The sequence below is a fragment of the Ips typographus genome, linkage group LG3, assembly GCF_016097725.1.
Source record: "Ips typographus isolate SLU linkage group LG3, UJ_Ityp_2.0, whole genome shotgun sequence".
Lineage (NCBI taxonomy): Eukaryota > Metazoa > Arthropoda > Insecta > Coleoptera > Curculionidae > Ips > Ips typographus.
In genome coordinates, this window is record NC_138424.1 from 20,692,304 (window position 1) to 20,715,241 (window position 22,938).

At 33.4% G+C, this 22,938-nt stretch overlaps 1 protein-coding gene across 1 annotated transcript in view; it reads right to left on the reverse strand.

The window, feature by feature from the left end:
• The window catches only part of NetA (Netrin-A), a 310,841-nt gene that overhangs the window by 147,177 nt on the left and 140,726 nt on the right, over positions 1-22,938 (reverse strand). The window contains exon 2 of the mRNA XM_081975751.1: positions 8,308-8,496. Coding sequence (XP_081831877.1) covers positions 8,308-8,496 — 189 coding nt within the window. The remainder of the gene's footprint in view (positions 1-8,307; positions 8,497-22,938) is intronic.

A 22,938-nucleotide genomic window follows, 5' to 3' on the forward strand; every position in this document is an offset into this window, starting at 1 on the left:
TGATTTGAGTAATGGAAGCTTTTAAAATGCTTTAGAGGCATACGAAAGCATTTAGACTGTTTTAAAAGCTTTGTTTTGGCAGCATTTGGAAAGTTTTTGACTATTTTAGAAATACTTTCAATAGCAACGGAACCAGGCTTCATCAGATATTTACATCAAATCGTCATTTTTCAATCTAAAGAATGTCACAGTATTCGTGCTTAGCAGCTTTCAGCTTGCTTTTTTTGACCAATCACAAATTACGTAAACAATAATTATTATTGACAACAGGTGACATAAATAAGTAATAATTAAAAACGCAGCACTATTGGTGGTTTGTGATTGGTCAAAGAAAAGCAGCAAGCTGAAAGTTTTTGACCAATCACAACCCACTGTGCTTAAATATTGCACAAATGTTTTTGTTCTTATTTCTGGCTCATTTAGTTTATAATAATTACAAAGAATAAGGACATGAAAAAATCGATGTCAGACCGAGATTGTAATTTGGAAGTCATTAATTTTCAGCTAAACCAAACAAAAAACTAATACGAACTTGATCGAACCTGATTGAACACCATATTAGGTACAACTTAATAACAAACTTAAGGTTGAAATGGTATAATCCAATCAAATTATGTGAGGGCCAGGAACAAAGAGAGTTTTGACCGGCGATATTGAATTTTAAATACCAATTCATCATAGGCAGGTTCGCTCTTGACGGTTTTCACGTAATACATATTTCAAAACTGATACGTCTAGTTTGATTATTAATATAAAATGTCAGGCACGGTCAAAGATAGGAATCGTTCACTATGTGGAGTATAATGAGATCGGAATCTCATAAATTACACTGTAACCGGTAATAACGTGTCACGTATTCGATTTCTATGTGCGCCCCTCGTTTTACATGCTTTTTTCGGTCTGTGTGTGTGATAAAAGTCCGAAAGATATACAGGGTTTTTCAATGAAAAGTAGCCACCCTGAATATCTTCCAAAATTATTTATCTGTTAAAAGATGCTAAGACACGTCAACAAAGATTGCAAGGGGGACATCTTTTTACGTAGGATTTGAATTTCTGCCATCAGCCCCTTTGCCGCCATAGCCACCCCCACTAAGTTTTCAAATGGCACCATATCCTGTGTGGCACATCGTTGGAAAGGGTATTTCATAAGGAATTAATTGCACTATTTTATTTGTACATTTGCTTCGAATTGAGACCAAAAAATGTTGTTTTTTGTTACCTGCAGAAATAATAGCAAATAGCGGTTATCATTTAATTAATGGCTCAAAATAACTTCCGTTAACTTCCATACAATAATACAAGCGACTTTGGAAGAGTTCGCGAACATTTGTGAGGACTTGCGGTGTCAGTTGTCGGCATTCATGTATTATTCTCTGCCTAAGGTCAGCAATATTGGCCGGCTGTGTTGCATAGACTTTAAATGCCCCCATAGAAGAAAGTCCAACGGAGTGAGGTCGGGTGATCTCACAGGCCATTCCATGGGACCACGTCTACCAATCCATCTTCCAGGAAATCGATTGTTCAGATATTCTCGAACGGGAAGTGAATAGTGTGGAGGTGCACCGTCTTGTTAGAAAATTAGTTGATTTTCAAATAAATTTTCATCATTTTCTAGTAGCTCTGTTATGGTCGGATCAACAGTGGTGTCAAGAAACTCAAGATAAGTAGCGCCATTCAAATTACCGTCAATAAAAACGGACCAACGATGTGGTCTCCTAAAATACCTGCCCAAATATTAAGTTTTTCTGGATATTGGGTATGGGTTTCCCTAAACCAATGTGGATTCGTGTCTGACCAATACCTACAGTTATGCCTGTTCACTTCTCCATTCAAAAAAAAACATACACTCATCACTGAAGCAAATATTGTACAACAAGTTCACGTTGTTTGTCAGATTAGTAGACATAATTTCACAAAATTGTAGTCTTCTATCATAGTCATCTTCGTTTAATTCCTGAACCAATTTTACCTTGTATGGATGAAAATTGTGTTTTTTTTAAATTCTCCATACACTGCTTGTCGAAACACCCGATACATGGGAAATTTGATTTAAAGACCGATTATTATCCATTGCAACGTGTCCCAAAACAGCAATTTCAATTGGTTCATTAATAATTTGTCTTTCAGGTTGATGTTTTTTGTTTGTCACTGAACCCAGTTTCCATGAATTTTTGCATCAACTTTAAGACATACTGATGACCAATTAATTTATCTGGATGGATTGGATTTACAATTTCTATTCTTTCGGCAGTCGTGTAAACCATATTGGCAATGTTCCTTCAAAACGAACTTACAAGTTGACCGACTGAGGCAAAAACATGGAATGGAAAACAGGTATTCGGTAGTGTTATCAGCAGTTTGACCAAAATAAACACAAAACGTATTTTTTATTTTTTTTTGGTCTCAATTCAAAGCAAATATACAAATAAAATAGTGCAATTAATTCCTTATGAAATACCCTTTCCAACGGTGTGCCACACAGGGTATGGTGCCATTTGAAAACTTAGTGGGGGTGGCTATGGCGGCAAAGGGGCTGAGGACAGAAATTCAAATCCTACGTAAAAAGATGTCCCCCTTGCAATCTTTGTTGACGTGTCTTAGCATTTTTTAACAGAGAAATTATTTTGGAAGATATTCAGGGTGGCTACTTTTCATTGAAAAACCCTGTATGTGCACTGTAAACTCCTCGTTTTACATGTTTTTTTCGGTCTGTGTGTGTGATAAAAGTCTGAAAGATATATAAATTTCCAGGCGAAATCCCTCGACTCCCTATCGGATTTTCCGCAATTTAAGCCACCTTCAAGTCGTAAAAATTCGGAAATTATCTCGTTAATTAGAAAATTACCATTAAAAGAATTGTCCCTTGCTTCTCGAGAGTCTGCCGAGAAAATTTAGATTTTATTTCCTCCAAATGAATTGCCGAGATTATTCCGGCTTGGAAATAAATCAACGGAAGCACTAGACTTCTAATAAGCATTTAAAAGTTTTACAACCATTAAATCTAAAAAAAAAGTGCTAAAACACGTCCGGTCTTAGTTGGTTTAGAATACTGTTCTACAATCACTAACGTCAAAACTGTCAAACCATGCTCTAAAGTTGCAAAAATCAGGGTTTAGAAACGTTTTCATTCAGTATTTGATAGAAAACGTGTTTTTGAGATTTACGACAGTTATTTTGACAATTTTCACGTGACCGTCTAGCTAAATAGTGTTTTACAATCACGTGACAACTGCCACTAACGTCAAAACTGTCAAACTATGCTCTAAAGTTGCAAAAGTCAGGATTTAGAAACGTTTTCTTGCCGTATTTGATATAAAACGTGTTTCTGAGAATTACGGCAGTTATTTTGAGAATTTTCACGTGACCGTCTAGCTAAATAGTGTTTTAAAATCACGTGACAACTGCCACTAACGTCAAAACTGTCAAACTATGCTCTAAAGTTGCAAAAATCAGGGTTTAGAAACGTTTCTCGTAGTATTTGATATAAAACGTGTTTTTGAGATTTACGACAGTTATTTTGACAATTTTCACGTGACTTTCTAGCTAAATAGTGTTGTACAATCACGTGACAACTGCCACTAACGTCAAAACTGTCAAATTGAGTTCAAAAGTTGCAAAAATTAGGGTTTAGAAACGTTTTATTGCAGTATTTGATATAAAACGTGTTTCTGAGAATTATGGCAGTTATTTTGACAAATGTCACGTGACCGTCTAGCTAAATAGTGTTCTACAATCACGTGACAACTGCCACTAACGTCAAAACTGTCAAACTGTGCTCAAAAGTTGCAAAAATCAGAATTTAGAAACGTTTTCATTCAGTATTTGATATAAAACATGTTTTTGAGATTTACGACAGTTATTTTGACAATTTTCACGTGACCGTCTAGCTAAATAGTGTTTTACAATCACGTGACAGCTGCCACTAACGTCAAAACTGTCAAACTATGCTCTAAAGTTGCAAAAGTCAGGGTTTAGAAACGTTTCTCGTAGTATTTGATATAAAACGTGTTTTTGAGATTTACGACAGTTATTTTGACAATTTTCACGTGACTTTCTAGCTAAATAGTGTTCTACAATCACATGATAACTGCCACTAACGTCAAAACTGTCAAACCGTGCTCGACAGTAAAATCATTCACAAGCAGTGTCTATAAATTGACAATTTTAGATTTATCAGAATTGTGCTGTACCACAAGTGCAGAAAGTAATACTTTTCTGCACGCAATTGGCCTGACAGTTATATACCGAACAAGTGCGGAAAGTGGAACTTTTTCGCACGAGACTGCGGTTGCGGTAATGACGCTTTCCGCATGTGTTAGTACAACATTATTTTAATAAATATTAAAGATATATGGAGCATTGCAAAATTGCTTATATGGGTTTGCGTTTTGACAGGGTGTCTAGTAAGTACATGATCAAGAGTACTGTGACTCTTCAGATGACAATTTGATGTAAATATCATCGAAAAACTGTCTGGTTGGTATTAACGATCAAAGAAGCTCGAAAACCAGTTGAAAATACTTCTGAAGTAGACAAAAACTTTTCAAATCAGTCTAGGAGCTTCCAAATGCTGTTGAAACAGCCTAGAAGCTGAAGAAGCCTTAAAAATTTAGAACAGTCTAAAAGCTTCCAAATGCACTTCAACTAGTCCAGAGGATCTTAGAAGATTTAGTCTAAAAGCTGCCGTATGATTCTAGAGCAGTTTAAAAACTTTCAAAAATTTTTGGAACTATTTAAGATTTCCAAATGCCCCTAAAGCAGTCCAAAACCTTCAATATGCTTTTTAAACTTTCCATAAACTTTCTAAATGCTTCTGAAGTAGTCTAAAAACATTTAAAGAGCTTCCAAAACAATGCAGAACCTCCTAAAGCTTTTAAAACAGTATGTAGAAGCATCCAAAAGCTATTGGAACAATCTAAAGGCTTCCAACAAATTTCTAGAACCATCTAAGATTTCCAAATGCCTCTAAAGTAGTTCAGAACCTTCAATATGCTCTTTAAACTGTTCATCAACCTTCTTAATGCTTCTAAAGTAGTGTAAAAACATTTGAAGAACTTCCAAAACACTGTAAAAACTCCTAAAGCTTCCAAAACAGTATCTAGAAGCATCCAAAAGCTGTTGGAACAGTTTAAAGGCTTCCAAGAATTTCGAGAACAATCTAAGATTTCCAAATGCCCCTAAAATAGTTCAAAACCTTTAATATTCTCTTTGAACTGTTCATCAACCTTCTTAATACTTCTGAAGTAGTCTAAAAACATTTGAAGAGCTTCCAAAACACTGTAGAAACTCCTAAAGCTTCCAAAACAGTATCTAGAAGCATCCAAATGCTCCTAAAGCAGTATAGAAGCTTCCAAAAGCTGTTGGAACAGTCTAAAGGCTTCCAACAATTTCTAGAATCATCTAAGATTTCCAAATGCCTCTAAAGTAGTTCAGAACCTTCAATATGCTCTTTAAACTGTTCATCAACCTTCTTAATGCTTCTAAAGTAGTGTAAAAACATTTGAAGAGCTTCCAAAACACTGTAGAAACTCCTATAGCTTCCAAAACAGTATCTAGAAGCTTCCAAAAGCTGTTGGAACAGTCTAAAGGCTTCCAAGAATTTCTAGAACCATCTAAGATTTCCAAATGTCTCTAAAGTAGTTCAGAACCTTCAATATTCTGTTTAAACTGTTCATCATCCTTCTTAATGCTTCCGAAGTAGTCTAAAAACATTTGAAGAGCTTTTAAAACACTGTAGAAACTCCTAAAGCTTCCAAAACAGTATCTAGAAGCATCCAAAAGCTGTTGGAACAGTTTAAAGGCTTCCAACAAATTCTATAACCATCTAAGATTTCCAAATACTCCTAAAGTAGTTCAGAACCTTCAATATTCTCTTTAAACTGCTCATCAACCTTCTTAATGCTTCTGAAGTAGTCTAAAAACATTTGAAGAGCTTTTAAAACACTGTAGAAACTCCTAAAGCTTCCAAAACAGTATCTAGAAGCATCCAAAAGCTGTTGGAACAGTTTAAAGGCTTCCAACAATTTCTAGAACCATCTAAGATTTCCAAATGCCTCTAAAGTAGTTCAGAACCTTCCATATGCTCTTTAAACTCTGCATCAACCTTCTTAATGCTTCTGAAGTAGTCTAAAAACATTTGAAGAGCTTTCAAAACACTGTAGAAACTCCTAAAGCTTCCAAAACAGTATCTAGAAGCATCCAAAAGCTGTTGGAACAGTCTAAAGGCTTCCAACAATTTCTAGAGCCATCGCAGATTTCCAAATGTCTCTAAAGTAGTTCAGAACCTTCAATATTCTGTTTAAACTGTTCATCATCCTTCTTAATGCTTCCGAAGTAGTCTAAAAACATTTGAAGAGCTTTTAAAACACTGTAGAAACTCCTAAAGCTTCCAAAACAGTATCTAGAAGCATCCAAAAGCTGTTGGAACAGTTTAAAGGCTTCCAACAAATTCTATAACCATCTAAGATTTCCAAATACTCCTAAAGTAGTTCAGAACCTTCAATATTCTCTTTAAACTGCTCATCAACCTTCTTAATGCTTCTGAAGTAGTCTAAAAACATTTGAAGAGCTTTTAAAACACTGTAGAAACTCCTAAAGCTTCCAAAACAGTATCTAGAAGCATCCAAAAGCTGTTGGAACAGTTTAAAGGCTTCCAACAATTTCTAGAACCATCTAAGATTTCCAAATGCCTCTAAAGTAGTTCAGAACCTTCCATATGCTCTTTAAACTCTGCATCAACCTTCTTAATGCTTCTGAAGTAGTCTAAAAACATTTGAAGAGCTTTCAAAACACTGTAGAAACTCCTAAAGCTTCCAAAACAGTATCTAGAAGCTTCCAAAAGCTGTTGGAACAGTCTAAAGGCTTCCAACAATTTCTAGAACCATCTAAGATTTCCAAATGTCTCTAAAGTAGTTCAGAACCTTCAATATTCTGTTTAAACTGTTCATCATCCTTCTTAATGCTTCCGAAGTAGTCTAAAAACATTTGAAGAGCTTTTAAAACACTGTAGAAACTCCTAAAGCTTCCAAAACAGTATCTAGAAGCATCCAAAAGCTGTTGGAACAGTTTAAAGGCTTCCAACAAATTCTATAACCATCTAAGATTTCCAAATACTCCTAAAGTAGTTCAGAACCTTCAATATTCTCTTTAAACTGCTCATCAACCTTCTTAATGCTTCTGAAGTAGTCTAAAAACATTTGAAGAGCTTTTAAAACACTGTAGAAACTCCTAAAGCTTCCAAAACAGTATCTAGAAGCATCCAAAAGCTGTTGGAACAGTTTAAAGGCTTCCAACAATTTCTAGAACCATCTAAGATTTCCAAATGCCTCTAAAGTAGTTCAGAACCTTCCATATGCTCTTTAAACTCTGCATCAACCTTCTTAATGCTTCTGAAGTAGTCTAAAAACATTTGAAGAGCTTTCAAAACACTGTAGAAACTCCTAAAGCTTCCAAAACAGTATCTAGAAGCATCCAAAAGCTGTTGGAACAGTCTAAAGGCTTCCAACAATTTCTAGAGCCATCGCAGATTTCCAAATGTCTCTAAAGTAGTTCAGAACCTTCAATATTCTGTTTAAACTGTTCATCATCCTTCTTAATGCTTCCGAAGTAGTCTAAAAACATTTGAAGAGCTTTTAAAACACTGTAGAAACTCCTAAAGCTTCCAAAACAGTATCTAGAAGCATCCAAAAGCTGTTGGAACAGTTTAAAGGCTTCCAACAATTTCTAGAACCATCTAAGATTTCCAAATGCCTCTAAAGTAGTTCAGAACCTTCCATATGCTCTTTAAACTCTGCATCAACCTTCTTAATGCTTCTGAAGTAGTCTAAAAACATTTGAAGAGCTTTTAAAACACTGTAGAAACTCCTAAAGCTTCCAAAACAGGATCTAGAAGCATTCAAAAGCTGTTGGAACAGTTTAAAGGCTTCCAACAATTTCTAGAACCATCTAAGATTTCTAAATGCCCCTAAAGTAGTTCAGAACCTTCAATATTCTCTTTGAACTGTTCATCAACCTTCTTAATACTTCTGAGGTAGTCTAAAAACATTTAAAGAGCTTCCAAAACACTGTAGAAATTCCTAAAGCTTCCAAAACAGTATCTACAATCTTCCAAATGCTTCTAAAGCAGCATAGAAGCTTCCAAAAGCTGTTGGAACAGTCTAAAGGCTTCCAACAAATTTCTAGAACCATCTCAGATTTCCAAATGCCTCTAAAGTAGTTCAGAACCTTCAATATGCTCTATAAACTTTTTTTTGTAATGAACAATTTTTGGGTATATTGCAAGTAAAATTAAAGTGGAAAAACTTACGTTTACACGCCTTCCTGTGCGTAATGGACTTGGTCGGGTCCTTGTAAAATCCTTCACGACAATAGTGACAATGTCTACCGGCAGTGTAGTGACGACACTTTAAGCAAACACCTCCGGACACTCGACCGGACAACTTGTACAGTTCCATGTTGAATCTGCATCTACGCGCGTGTTGATGACAATCGCAGGCTGAAAACAAATAACACCAATAAATGAAAATAAATAGTTAGTTATGTTACTAAAGCTTAAAGTAAACAAATTTTTGTGCAAAATGCAAATATGTGCTTTTCTTTATTAGTCTCAATCTAAGAACAAAGCAGATTTGCCAAATTTTATGTTTGAAATAATTTTGTATTTTCCTGTTTAGTCCTCACAAAACCAACTGTTTTGACTGGACAATACATATAGAAATTATTAAATTTAAGCAGATATTCGAAGATGGCTAAATAATAAAATGTACGAGGCAAGGTTACGGTCAGTTCCGTAACCATCCGTTAGTAAGGCAGACGGTCGGAGACTCCGTCTCGTGCCACAAGATGTAGAAGTCCCGAATTCTGCAACCCGCACACCGAGTTCGTAAAATAATGAAATAGTAAACCAAATTATAATAATCGTAAATGCCACACCTTCCAGAAAGCTGTCCTCATTATTGTCTAACAAATGCAAATATGGTTGTAAAAGTGGTTTTGTCGGTAAAAGCGTTTATTAAAATAATAAACGTAAGTGTCGAGTAACTTGCTGAGCCAAAACGGCTTTACAATTTAAACGTGACAATATACTATTTATTGTATTAACTAACTTTAGCTATTGTGCTTTAATATTGACAAAACGTTAATTCCAAATGCAAAAAATAGCATCTCTTTTTCTTCTTCATGTAGCATTTCAATTTCCGAAGTTGGCTATCATCACTGCTATCCTTACTTTGGAAACTGCGGGTTGAAGAATTCTGGACGACTACATTTTGTGGCACGAGACGGAGTTTTCTGACCAGGAGCTTTCCCTCATCTTTTGCTGACTTTATTGCTACTTGCACTACTTCTTTTAAAATTGAAATTTTAAAAATGTCAGCATGAAACCGAATTTACTGAATCCATATCTGGTGGCCATTAAGGCTGAATAATTTCCCGGTGCAAATTCATCTTGTGGCACTTAACCGAACAAGAAGAAGAAAAATAAGTGGATATACATGAATACGAGATGAACGTTAGTGACGAGGCGAAAACTTTGATTAGGTCCATTTTGAACGTCCCCCGTTTTACGTGTCATGCTCTTATCGCAACGATACCGCAATATTTATTCGATTCTGTCTAACCAGTGACGTGCACGCACTTTTTCTATTTTGAAATCAATAAACCGATTGTGTGGTGCTTCTTTTGACCAGTTATTCAGTGAAAAACTCAATGTTTTCCAGTTGGAAGTGTCAAACTGTGTTTCTGGCAGTTCTAAGTTTGACATTGCTTTTCTCACTGACTGTACCAAATTTTGCAATGTTTTTTCAGGTTATTGGATAGGGAATTTAATAAGGATTCCAAAAATGTACTTAAAACAGTCATTTTCTCACTCCAAGTGGGTTTGAGAAGCGATTTTGTCCCTGACTGTCTTTTCAAACTGTGTTTCTGGCAGTTCTAATTTGGACATTGCTTTTCTCACTGACTGTACCAAATTTTATAGTGTTTTTTTCAGGTTTTTGGATAGGAAATTTAATGAGGATTTCAAAAATTTCTTTTTCTCACACGAAGTGGGTTTTACAGGCAATTTTGTCCCTGACTGTCTTCAAACTGTGTTTCTGGCAGTTCAAAATTTGACACCGCTTTTCTTCCTGACAGTACCAAATTTATGTAGTGTTTTTTAGGTTACTGAATAGGAAATTTCATAAGGATTCCAAAAATGTGCTTAAAACAGTAATTTTCTCACTCCAAGTGGGTTTTACAGGCGATTTCGTTTCTAACTGTTATTTCAAACTGTCAGTTTCAATTTTAACACCGCTTTTCTCCCTGACTGTACCAAATGTAATAGTGTTTTTGGATAGGAAATTTAATGTGTGACCGTCTAGCTAAATAGTGTTCTGCAATCACGTGACAACTGCCACTAACGTCAAAACTGTCAAACTATGCTCTAAAGTTGCAAAAGTCAGGGTTTAGAAACGTTTCTTGTGGTATTCGATATAAAACAAATTTTTGAGATTTTCGATAGTTATTTTGACAATTTTCACGTGATCGTCAAGCTAAATAGTGTTCTACAATCACGTGACAACTGCCACTAACGTCAAAACTGTCAAACTGTGCTCAAAAGTTGCAAAAATCAGGGTTTAGAAACGTTTTATTGCAGTATTTGATATAAAACGTGTGTTGAGATTTACGACAGTTATTTTGACAATTTTCACATGACCGTCTAGCTAAATAGTGTTCTACAATCACGTGACAACTGCCACTAACGTCAAAACTGTCAAACTGTGCTCAAAAGTTGCAAAAATCAGAGTTTAGAAACGTTTTCATTCAGTAATTGATATAAAACGTGTTTTTGAGATTTACGACAGTTATTTTGACAATTTTCACGTGACCGTCTAGCTAAATAGTGTTTTACAATCACGTGACAACTGCCACTAACGTCAAAACTGTCAAACTATGCTCTAAAGTTGCAAAAGTCAGGGTTTAGAAACGTTTCTTGTGGTATTCGATATAAAACAAATTTTTGAGATTTTCGATAGTTATTTTGACGATTTTCACGTGACCGTCTAGCTAAATAGTATTCTACAATCACGTGACAACTGCCATTAATGTCAAAACTGTCAAACTGTGCTCAAAACTTGCAAAAATTAGGGTTTAGAAACGTTTTTTTTTCAGTATTTGATATAAAATGTGCTTCTGAGAATTATGGCAGTTATTTTGACAAATGTCACGTAACCGTCTAGCTAAATAGTGTTTTACAGTCACGTGACAACTGCCACTAACGTCAAAACTGTCAAACTATGCTCTAAAGTTGCAAAAGTCAGGGTTTAGAAACGTTTCTTGTAGTATTTGATATAAAACGTGTTTTTTAGATTTACGACAGTTATTTTGACAATTTTCACGTGACCGTCAAGCTAAATATTGTTCTACAATCACGTGACAACTGCCACTAACGTCAAAACTGTCGAACTGTGCTCTAAAATTGCAAAAGTCAGGGTTTAGAAACGTTTTCTTGCAGTATTCGATATAAAGAGTGTTTTTGAGATTTACGATTTCGACAATGGTCACGTGACTGCCTAGCTAAATTATCCTTTAAAACCACGTGATATCTGTCATTAATGTCAAAACTTAGAAAACAATTATTAATAAAAAAATTGAAAAATCTGTATTTTTTAAGTACGGTTTTTATAAATCAAATTTTTGACAATATTAAAAGACACCCTGTATAATAACGTAAAATGAACGAACTTGTTTTGATCTACCGTTTTTTGACTTTGATTATTCTACCGTCATTCAATATTTTGACTTGGCAACACTGCCCCTCGTTTCGAACATAGAGCAGAAATAAAAAAATCTAAAAATGCAATTTGAACGCCATTTTAAGATTTTACTGGAGCATTAAGTGGTTAAGTGCATCCCCCCTCGTTTAATATTGAATAAACCGATTCGGTTGATGGATCAAATAAACTAAATATACAAGCCGATCCCTTTGTTGTTCGTGTTACACAGCAGAAAATTAAATAAACGCTTCGATAAATAACGGAACAAGCATCGTTCTCTCGAAACTAATATACGACTGAATAATACGATAAAAAGAAATGTCACCCTAACGTAATGGGGAATCCGAAATAAATTAACCCTTACTGCTTACAGGATTAATCGAGGGGGTGTATTAATACTTTGTATCTGTCCCCCATGCTTCATGGAGTTTGATCAGTTGGTTTCGACATTGGCGTACAATTTCGGCGATCAAAGGGAACAAAAATTAGTTTTTTTTTTGGTTCGCAAATTTGTGTGTATATCTCAGAAACGGTTAGAGTTAGAATCGTTGAAATTTGCGCGGTGGGTAGAACCCTTCAAGTGCAACATTTTGTCAAGAATGTCTTTTTGCCCTAAATTGAGTAGTTTTCATGGAAAACCGGAAAAATTAGAAACATGTTCAGAAAAAAATAGAATTATTATAGAATCCAGTGTAACAATTTTTGTTAATTTATCTCCGAAACGATTAGAGAGTTAGATTGTTGAAATTTGCAGGATAGTAGAACACTTCAAGGGCAACATTTTATCTAGAATGTCTATTTGACAAGTAAAATAAATCGAAGTAAACCAATTAAGTAATATCGGAGAATAATAGTTATTTATGGTACTAGTGTGTTATGTTGAAAATAAGTCACGCGAGAAAATTCAATTCAATATCTCGGTAACATGAAGAGCTAGAGAGGTCAGTTTTGGCTCATATTGAAGTATTTTTTACCCTTTTTCTAATGACGTTTAAGTGAAATCTATAGGAGTTCAAATAAAAAAGTTACAATCATTTAAAAATTAAAATAATGCTATTTTTGCAAAAAGTGCAATTTTGGAATTTTTTCATTTTGCTCCAGCAGTGTTCTAATGCCCAGCAAATGGCATATTTATACCAAAGGACCTTGAATTAAGTAAAATAAGTACAAAAACAGCACTTGAAATTTTTTTATTTTTCAAAAAAATTGAAAGAATTTGGGGTATTAGGGGCCATTTTAAGTACTTTTTAAGATTCAATATCTCAGTAAGGGTAAGAGCTAGAGAGGCCAGTTTTGGCTCATTTTGTAGTATTTTTTATCCTTTTTCTAATGACGTTTAAGTGAAATTTATAAGAGTTCAAATAAAAATTAAATAAAAAAATAAAAAAAAAGTTACAAAAATTGCAAAAAGCAAATTTGCACATTTTGGCAATTTTTTTATTTTGCTCCAGGAGGTTCCAATGAGTTCCAATGCACAGCAAATGCAATAATTGTCAAAATTTATTAATAACTTAATACATAAATAACTATTAAAAATAAACTTAAACTGTATATTTTAAGTGACCTGGTACTAAGCAGCTTTCTTATGTCTTTGCGTTTGTAAGTTTGGAAAGTCTCGTGAACCGTGTCCAAACACACTAATCGCATCTACTTTACGAGTCTGTCTGTCATCAAAAAAACACTAAACGTGCCGCAAATTATTTAAAAGCTCTCCAAGTTAATTTAAGCTCGCTTTTTGGCCAGAAACACGAGACGACCAACCACATTTTTCCTGCAATGGCGGTGTTTAGTCTTGAAAAACCTGCCGAGTTTTGAAATTCATTTCACTCGATCTAATCCCAGGAAAATTATCGTTCGAATACCAAAACATTCATAATGTCTTTTAGTTTCAATGTTGCCAGGTTTACCGTTAAAACGGTATATCTACTGTTTTTTTTTTGGTATATAATCTACCACTTTTAATAACATTGCCATTGTGTGGGTTGTGAAACATTTTATATCTCCAAAAATACACATGTATTTTTTTGTAGTTTTTTTCAGGTTATTCGGATAGTAAATTTAATGAGGATTCCAAAAATGTGCTTAAAATAGTAATTTTCTCACTCCAAGTGGATTTTACAGGCGATTATGTCCCTGACTGTGCTTTCAAACTGTGTTTCTGGTAATTCAAACTTTGTCACCGCTATTCTTCCTGACTGTAAGAAAATTTGTAGTGTTTCTTTAGGTTATTGGATAGGAAATTTAATGGGGATTCCAAAAATGTGCTTAAAACAGTAATTTTCTTACTACAAGTGAGTTTTACAGGCGATTTTGTCCTTGACTATCCTTTCAAACTGTGTTTCTGGTAGTTCAAATTTTGACATCGCTTTTTTTCCTGACTTTAACAAATTTTGCAATGTTTTTTATGTTATTGAATAGGAAATTTAATGAGGATTCTGAAAATGTGTTTAAAACAGTAATTTTCTTACTATAAGTGAGTTTTATAGGCCATTTTGTCCTTGACTGTCCTTTCAAACTGTGTTTCTGCTAGTTCAAACTTTGACATCGCTTTTTTTCCAGACTGTAATAAATTTTGTAGTGTTTTTTCCGGTTATTGGATAGAAAATTTAATGAGGATTCCAAAAATGTGCTTAAAACAGTAATTTTCTTACTAGAAATGAGTTTTACAGGCGATTTTGTCCCTGACTGTGCTTTCAAACTGTGTTTCTGGTAATTCAAACTTTGTCACCGCTTTTCTTCCTGACTGTAACAAATTTTGTAATGTTTTTTTAGGTTATTGGATAGGAAATTTAATGAGGATTCCAAAAATGTGCTTAAAACATTAATTTTATTACTACAAGTGAGTTTTATAGGCGATTTTGTCCTTGCCTGTCCTTTCAAACTGTGTTTCTGGTAATTCAAACTTTGACATCGCTTTTTTCCTGACTTTAACAAATTTTGTAATGTTTTTTTAGGTTATTGGATAGGAAATTTAATGAGGATTCTGAAAATGTGCTTAAAACAGTAATTTTCTTACTACAAGTGAGTTTTACAGGCGATTTTGTCCCTGACTGTGCTTTCAAACTGTGTTTCTGGTAATTCAAACTTTGTCACCGCTTTTCTTCCTGACTGTAACAAATTTTGTAATGTTTTTTTAGGTTATTGGATAGGAAATTTAATGAGGATTCTGAAAATGTGCTTAAAACAGTAATTTTCTTACTAGAAATGAGTTTTACAGGCGATTTTGTCCTTGCCTGTCCTTTCAAACTGTGTTTCTGGTAATTCAAACTTTGTCACCGCTTTTCTTCCAGACTGTAATAAATTTTGTAGTGTTTTTTTAGGTTATTGGATAGGAAATTTAATGAGGATTCTGAAAATGTGCTTAAAACAGTAATTTTCTTACTACAAGTGAGTTTTACAGGCGATTTTGTCCCTGACTGTGCTTTCAAACTGTGTTTCTGGTAATTCAAACTTTGTCACCGCTTTTCTTCCTGACTGTAACAAATTTTGTAATGTTTTTTTAGGTTATTGGATAGGAAATTTAATGAGGATTCTGAAAATGTGCTTAAAACAGTAATTTTCTTACTAGAAATGAGTTTTACAGGCGATTTTGTCCTTGCCTGTCCTTTCAAACTGTGTTTCTGGTAATTCAAACTTTGTCACCGCTTTTCTTCCAGACTGTAATAAATTTTGTAGTGTTTTTTTAGGTTATTGGATAGGAAATTTAATGAGGATTCTGAAAATGTGCTTAAAACAGTAATTTTCTTACTGCAAGTGAGTTTTACAGGCGATTTTGTCCCTGACTGTGCTTTCAAACTGTGTTTCTGGTAATTCAAACTTTGTCACCGCTTTTCTTCCTGACTGTAACAAATTTTGTAATGTTTTTTTAGGTTATTGGATAGGAAATTTAATGAGGATTCTGAAAATGTGCTTAAAACAGTAATTTTCTTACTACAAGTGAGTTTTATAGGCGATTTTGTCCTTGCCTGTCCTTTCAAACTGTGTTTCTGGTAATTCAAACTTTGACATCGCTTTTTTTCCAGACTGTAATAAATTTTGTAGTGTTTTTTTAGGTTATTGGATAGGAAATTTAATGAGGATTCCAAAAATGTGCTTAAAACAGTCATTTTCTTACTCCAAGTGCGTTTTACAGGCGATTTGGTCCCTGACTGTGCTTTCAAACTGTGTTTCTGGTAATTCAAACTTTGTCACCGCTTTTCTTTTCTAGTTCAAATTTTGACATCGCTTTTTTTCCTGACTTTAACAAATTTTGTAATGTTTTATAGGTTATTGAATAGGAAATTTAATTAGGATTCTGAAAATGTGCTTAAAACAGTAATTTTCTTACTACAAGTGAGTTTTACAGGCGATTTTGTCCTTGACTGTCCGTTCAAACTGTGTTTCTGGCAGTTCAAACTTTGACACCCCTTTTCTCCCTGACTGTATAAAAATTTGTAGTGTTTTTTAAAGTTATCGAATAGGAAATTTAATGAGGATTCCAAAAATCTGCTTAAAACCGTAATTTTCTAACTCCAATTGGGTCACGTTACTGCCTAGCTAAAATATCCTCCAACACCACGTGATATCTGCCACTAATGTCAGAACTGTCATATCTATGACAGTTATTTAAACAACTGTCACGTGACCGTCAAGTTATAAAACTCTCACTAACGTCAAAACTATCAAACTATGCTCCAAAGGTGTAAAAAAAAAGTTGCCGGTGTTTAAAATAGTTTTTTTGCAGAATTTGATTTAGAGCATGTTTCTGAGATTTATGGCAGCTATTTTGACAGTAGTCACGTGAGTGTCTAGCTAAATGATTCTCTAAATCCACGTGATATCTATCAGTAATATCAAAACTGTGAAATTTTGCCTAGAATTTGCACGAATTACAATTTAACACAGTTTTAGAGACAAGACGTGTTTCTGAGATTTATGACGATTGTCACGTGACTGACTAGCTAAATAGTGTCCTAGAACCATCTGATAACTGTCACTAACGTCGAAACTGTCAAACTGTGCTCAAAAAGTTCTAAAAATTAGGATTTAGAAAACATTTCTTGCAGTAATTGCCTTGGTATTTGCATTTCTTGCAGCAACTGCATTTCTTGCTATATAAAACGTGTTGCTGAGATTTATGACAGTTTTTTTGACAGTAGTCAATTGACTGTTAGATAAATTAGATAAATTATCCCTTAAAACACACTGTCATTAATGTCAAAACTAAATTTTCTACAGCCATTAAGTATTTTGACTTGACAACACTTTCTAGTTTATAAACTCGATAAGGTCTGTTCGTAGAGGCAATTTCAAACTGGTTTCCAACTGAAAATCGGAAATTGCTGGCTTTTATTGGTTGAATTCTCACGTGACATTGACATTTTAAGGGTAATGGCCAATAGCTGGACATATTCCTCTAATGATTATTAGTTGGAGATTCGTTCTGCCTATATCAGACCTATAATCAACATCTACTGGTATGTCCCGATCACAATTAAGTGATTCCGGTAAAAAAGTTACATTCAATCAACATTTTAACTTAACATTCGTTAAAGCGATCCTCCATAAAGTTGAACAAGCACTTTGCGTAATAAGTCGTTTTGTACGTTAATTTCATGTTAATCATAAAAGTTTTTCGTTATGGAATATTAAATATTCCACTGATGTCCCCTTACTAAACACGTCTAATACATAAATTCTTCAAGTACTGATTGTTATTAATATTCAAGGAAGTCTACTAAAATGGTAGTTTTTAAACCAAAATATAGTCTGATTTGAAGCAGATCACATCAAATTGTTTACTCAGCCAAAATCGATAGAATTTAATATAGTTGCCCTGATGCTCGGTAAACAGAACGTTATTGTCTTTAATGGAGATCCCGGATTCTCGTCCCGAGGGAGGAAAAGACAGTCGGGAAGACAATTTGGGGAGAAAGTCGAAATCGTTAAGCCATTCGGGTTAATCTAAGTTAACTGGCTATTTACAAAATTAGTAATGATTGCAACACAACATTCTTGGAGTAAAATTAGTAAATTTTCCTGTCACACTGAATTTTCCAATTTTACTTGTTACAGTTGTAGGATCCTAAACCACTATTAGTAATAATTCATGTCAATCAATCATATTACAAATTCCATAAATACCAACTTAAAAATAAAACAAAAAAAATTCTTCAAGTTGAGTGATTTTTTTTCAAATCTGGTTTTATTGCAAAATTCCAGATAACGTAAAATTCCATTTACGAGCAGACTTTGTATAGCTTTCAAGTGCAATTCCAACCAAATATGGAATGGAATCATAAACTCGAACAGCAATAAGCAATAACTGCAATGAATCTGATTACCTGTAGAGACAGGTAATATTATAAATTTGAATAGCGTTGAGAAAATTCCATTTGCATTGTGAGTAAGTAGATATGCTACTGTAAATTTCGATTTTTCATAAAAATCGCAACGTGCTTTCCGATGCTAATCGTGAGCTTTTACCAACCACGAATTGAACATTTCTTGTGAACACTCGCCGCCCGTTTTGCCATGATATCAAATGGCTTATTTATTTGTTTTGCAATCGTATCGAGATAGAAATCATCGCCGTATAAATATTAATACGGTTTTGCATTTTGCTAGATGCACGCGCGTTTAAATAACAAAAAATTGTTATTTACTTAACTAGTGCGGAAAATTATGTTTTTTCGCATTTTACCAAAAAAATCAACTTCAATCTCTATTTAAATTATTTTTATTTTCAAAGTGTTAAAATATTTTATTTTTAAAGGAATTAATACATTTTTCTGACACATCTAGTTTATTGTGTTATTGTCGTTAACATTTGTCATGTTTTATTTATGCGCTGTGTTTTGCCTAATTTTTAAGTTGTCTTTATGAAATTAGGTCTTTTGAATTTACAGAAATGTTCACTTTTTCTTATCTAAAATAAATAGTATTCATCAATCAATACGGATTCATTTGCCAGGTCTACCGGTTTTTGTGGTTCTTCTACCATTTTCCTGTTTTTATTTTTGTATTCAATCTACCGTTTTTAAAAGGCCGTTCAAACTTTGACACCGCTTTTCTTTTTGATTATACTAAATTTTGTAATGTTTTTTCAGGTTATTGTATAGGAAATTTAATAAAGATTCGAAAAATGTGCTTAAAACAGGCTTTTTCTTATTTCAAGTGGGTTTTACCAGCGATTTTGTCCTTGACTGTCCTTTTAAACTAGGGCAATTCATTTTCACGCTCCATGGAGGAAGCAAAGCTTTTTTTGCGTCACAATGACGTAATTTGACAATTGGCCAAATTATAGTTTTGCCAAATTACGTCATCGTGACGTCAAGAACGTTCTGCTCGCTCCATGGAGCTTGAAAACGAATGCGGCTTATGTTGCTGGCAATTCAAACTTTGACACGCTTTTATTTTTGACTGTACTAAATTTTGTAGGTTATTGAATAGGAAATTTAATGAGGATTCCAAAAAAGTGCTTAGAACTGTCATTTTCTCACTTCAAGTGGGTTTTACAGGCAATTTTATCCCTAACTGCGTTTTCAAACCGTGTTCGAAGTCAAAATTTGTCAGTTTAGACTTTGACACCGCTTTTCTAACTGACTGTACCAAATTTTGTACTGTTTTTTCGAGTTATTGAATATGAAATCTAATGAGGATTCCAAAAATGTGCTTAAAACAGTTTGTCATTTTCTGTGGATCACGTGACTGCCTAAATTATCCTCTAAAACCAAATTTGTTTTGAATCTGCAAGAATTAAATTTTAACGCAGTTATCGAAACGAGACGTGTTTCTTAGATTTATGACAGTTATTTTAACAATTATCACGTGACGGTCTAGCTAAATACTGTACTAAAACCACGTGATAATTGTCATTAACGTCAAACTGTGCTAAAAGGTGAAAAATCAAGGTTTAGCAAAGTTTTCTTGTAGTATTTGATGTAAAACGTTATAACAGTTTCTGAGATTTATGACAGATATTTTGACTGTTATTGTCACGTGACTGCTTAGCTAAATTATCTTCTAAAATCACGTAAATCTGTCACGAATGTTAAAACTTTGTATTTTTGAAGTATATGGTTTATACAGCAAATTGGCATTACTTTTCAATGTAGATGATTAAAATTTTTCGCAATCATTAAAAAAACATTCTGTATAATAATGTAAAATAAATTTTGTTTTTCTTAGGTAAATTGTTTATTTTTTTTTATATACCGTTTTCTGCCGTTTTTTGACCGATTAAACTACCGCTATTAAATATTTTGACTTGGCAACACTGGGTACAGGGCTAGCCATAATCAAATATTTATAGAAGTTTAAAACTAATTTCGATTTATTTTTAAAATATTTTCATCTTTTTGTCACTTCCGGTTTAACCAGAAGTAGATATCAACTTGATTATTTTAAATAGGACAACTGGACAAATTCTATACATATTTTATGTATAATACCTATTTATATTCGTTTCTGAGATATTTACCATTTTATGTTCAATTTTATATTTCCAGTGCCCAAAATTAATTTAATCATATCAAAAACCGTTTTTTCTAAGTTTTTGTGTCTTGTCGTGTTAAGCAAGGTTTGTTCTAAAAAAACAATCAAAAATAATGATACACAAAACGTCAGTTCTAAAAAGGGCGAAAAATCAAGTTTTTTAAATAAAACATCTCTCTATGTTTATCATTTCAAGGGCTACAAATCGGTATATTGAACTACCCTGTAACTGTCAAAACAACACAGTTATAGGCTGTCAAAGTGAAAACTGTCAAACTCAAACTTTACAGCAAATAATTCAGTTTTAACAGTAAATTACTCAGTTATTCGACATTTTGAGTAAACACGCTATACAGGGTGGTCAAAAGAGGGCTACAAACCCTAATTTTAAACAGAAAATAAGAAAAAAATATAAACATAGATGTGTTTTATTTAAAAAAACTAGTTTTTGCGCCCTTTTTAGAACTGACCTCATGAATCACCCACGTGTATCATTTTTTCCACGTGTAACATTTAATTTAGTTAAGAATGAATGATTTTGTATCCTACATATCAATAAATTAGATTTTTTAAAATTAATTTCAATCAAAAAAGCATTTTTCATGTTTTGACATTTGAAACCTGAAGAATGACTTGTGAAATGGATAATTTGATGAAATTTGTATTTCAGATATGAAAATTGACTTAAATTTTCCAAACAGCGAATTTTTACATTTAATTGTCTCAAGTTGGATGATTGACTTGAAAAACAAAGCATTCTTCAGGTTTTGACGTTTGGAACTTGAAAAACGACTTGAAAAGTAGATCTAATTTCATAAAATTTGTATTTTAAATATAAAAATTGACTTGAATAATTAATTAACAAGGCATTTTTTATGTTTTATCCTTTGAAACTCTCGGATTTTCCTGAAAATTAAATAATTTGACCAAGTAGTCAATTTTCACATTTTTTTTGTATCAATAAAATGAAAAATTGTCAGCTTGATCTGCAAGGTATTACCTAGATATACTAAACTTTTAAGAATTCGAGTAGAAAAATAATAATTAAGACAAACGTTTATGTAAATTTTAAGGTTTGTGGATGATACCGCCTTTTATTTTACGTTTAATTTTTTCGAATTTAGGTGCTTTTAATATAAATTTTCCGCTACCTCGCACATAAACGTGATTTGCCTAATTGTACGATTAAATCAAAATGAACAGCAATTTCCATTATTCCATTATAAATTTTTAATTACTTTAGCGAAGAGCAATACGCGTACTGAATATTAAATTTTAAATGTTAAAATATAGACCAGATTTGACCGACGGCTATTCGATTATTGAACGTTCAATTCCTTTTGGATTTCATTTGGTTTTGCACCTTTTATATCCGAAATATTAGCATAACATTCATCAGACAGGTATAATTCCCATTTTTTTCCATCCAACAAAAACTGCATTCATAGATCAACAATGTCGCCAAATTTCAAATGAAAAACATTTTGCTAAAATAGGTTATTTGTCAAAAAACAAATTTTCATCAGAGATTTCGTTTATTAGCTAGTAATTGCTTACCTTGGTTTTACATTAAGCTCTAAATTTATTGTTAAAGTTAAAATTTCTTTTATAAACTAAGCTTTGCAATGGTAAAACTCGTTCAAACTTTAATGAATTGGCGGCAAACGAGTATCCTTCGGTTGTCCTTTATTAAAAAGATCCTAAATCGTAAAGGTATCGTATTTAAACCCATTTGTCAGTAGAATTACTGCGATAAGGCAGCAAAACTGCTGTAATCCATCGTTTTTTGTCTGCACGACATATATTACACCCACACGGCATTTTAAGAGCACCCACTTTGCATATCGTTAATCGATTCCAATGAAACTTCAACAAAAAAAAAAACTAAGGGTAACCCGATCAATAGGGCCGTTGAATTACACATGAAAAACGGTTTTGCAAAGTTTTTTCCGTTTCTGACAAAGCATAACGAGTTTATCAGCAAGTTTAAACAAGTGTGACGTCACGAGGCACGTTTCAATTCGACCGCGTTTCGCGCTTGCGATATTGTCTGTTTTAGTATGATTATTAATGCTCTCTTCGCTTGTTTCTCAACTGTTATTGAAGGAAAAATGGTTTGTCGATACTAAATGGTGTCAGACTGCACAAGTTTCACGAAATCCACTCCAGGAAACATTCAATAAAGTGCCATTTTGCCAAGTTTTTTTTCAAATAGAATTTGTAAGTGGCTCAAGTTTTTAATGTACGGAAATTCTACCTGGTATTTGATAATATTTAGAGGTTTCTAGTCATTTTTAACGATTTTCCAAGGTTTAGAACGACTGAAGGGGCCTTTGTCAATTTTTAGGAGGTTTTTGATAATATTTAGAGGTTTCTAGTCATTTAAATCGATTTTTTAAGGTTTAGGACGATTAAAGTGGCCTCTGACAATTTATAGGTGGTTTTTGATAAGATTTAGAAGTTTCTAGTCATTATAAACGATTTTTCTAAGATTTAGGACGAATGAAGTGGCCTCTGACAATTTTTAGGAGATTTTTGATAATATTTGGAGGTTTCTAGTCATTTTAGATGATTTCTCTAAGGTTTAGGACGATTCAAGAGGTTTCCTACAATTTTTAGGTGGTTTTTGATAATATTTAGAGGTTCCTAGTTATTTTCAACGACTGTTTTAAGATTTAGGACAAATGAAGTGGCCTCTGACAATTTTT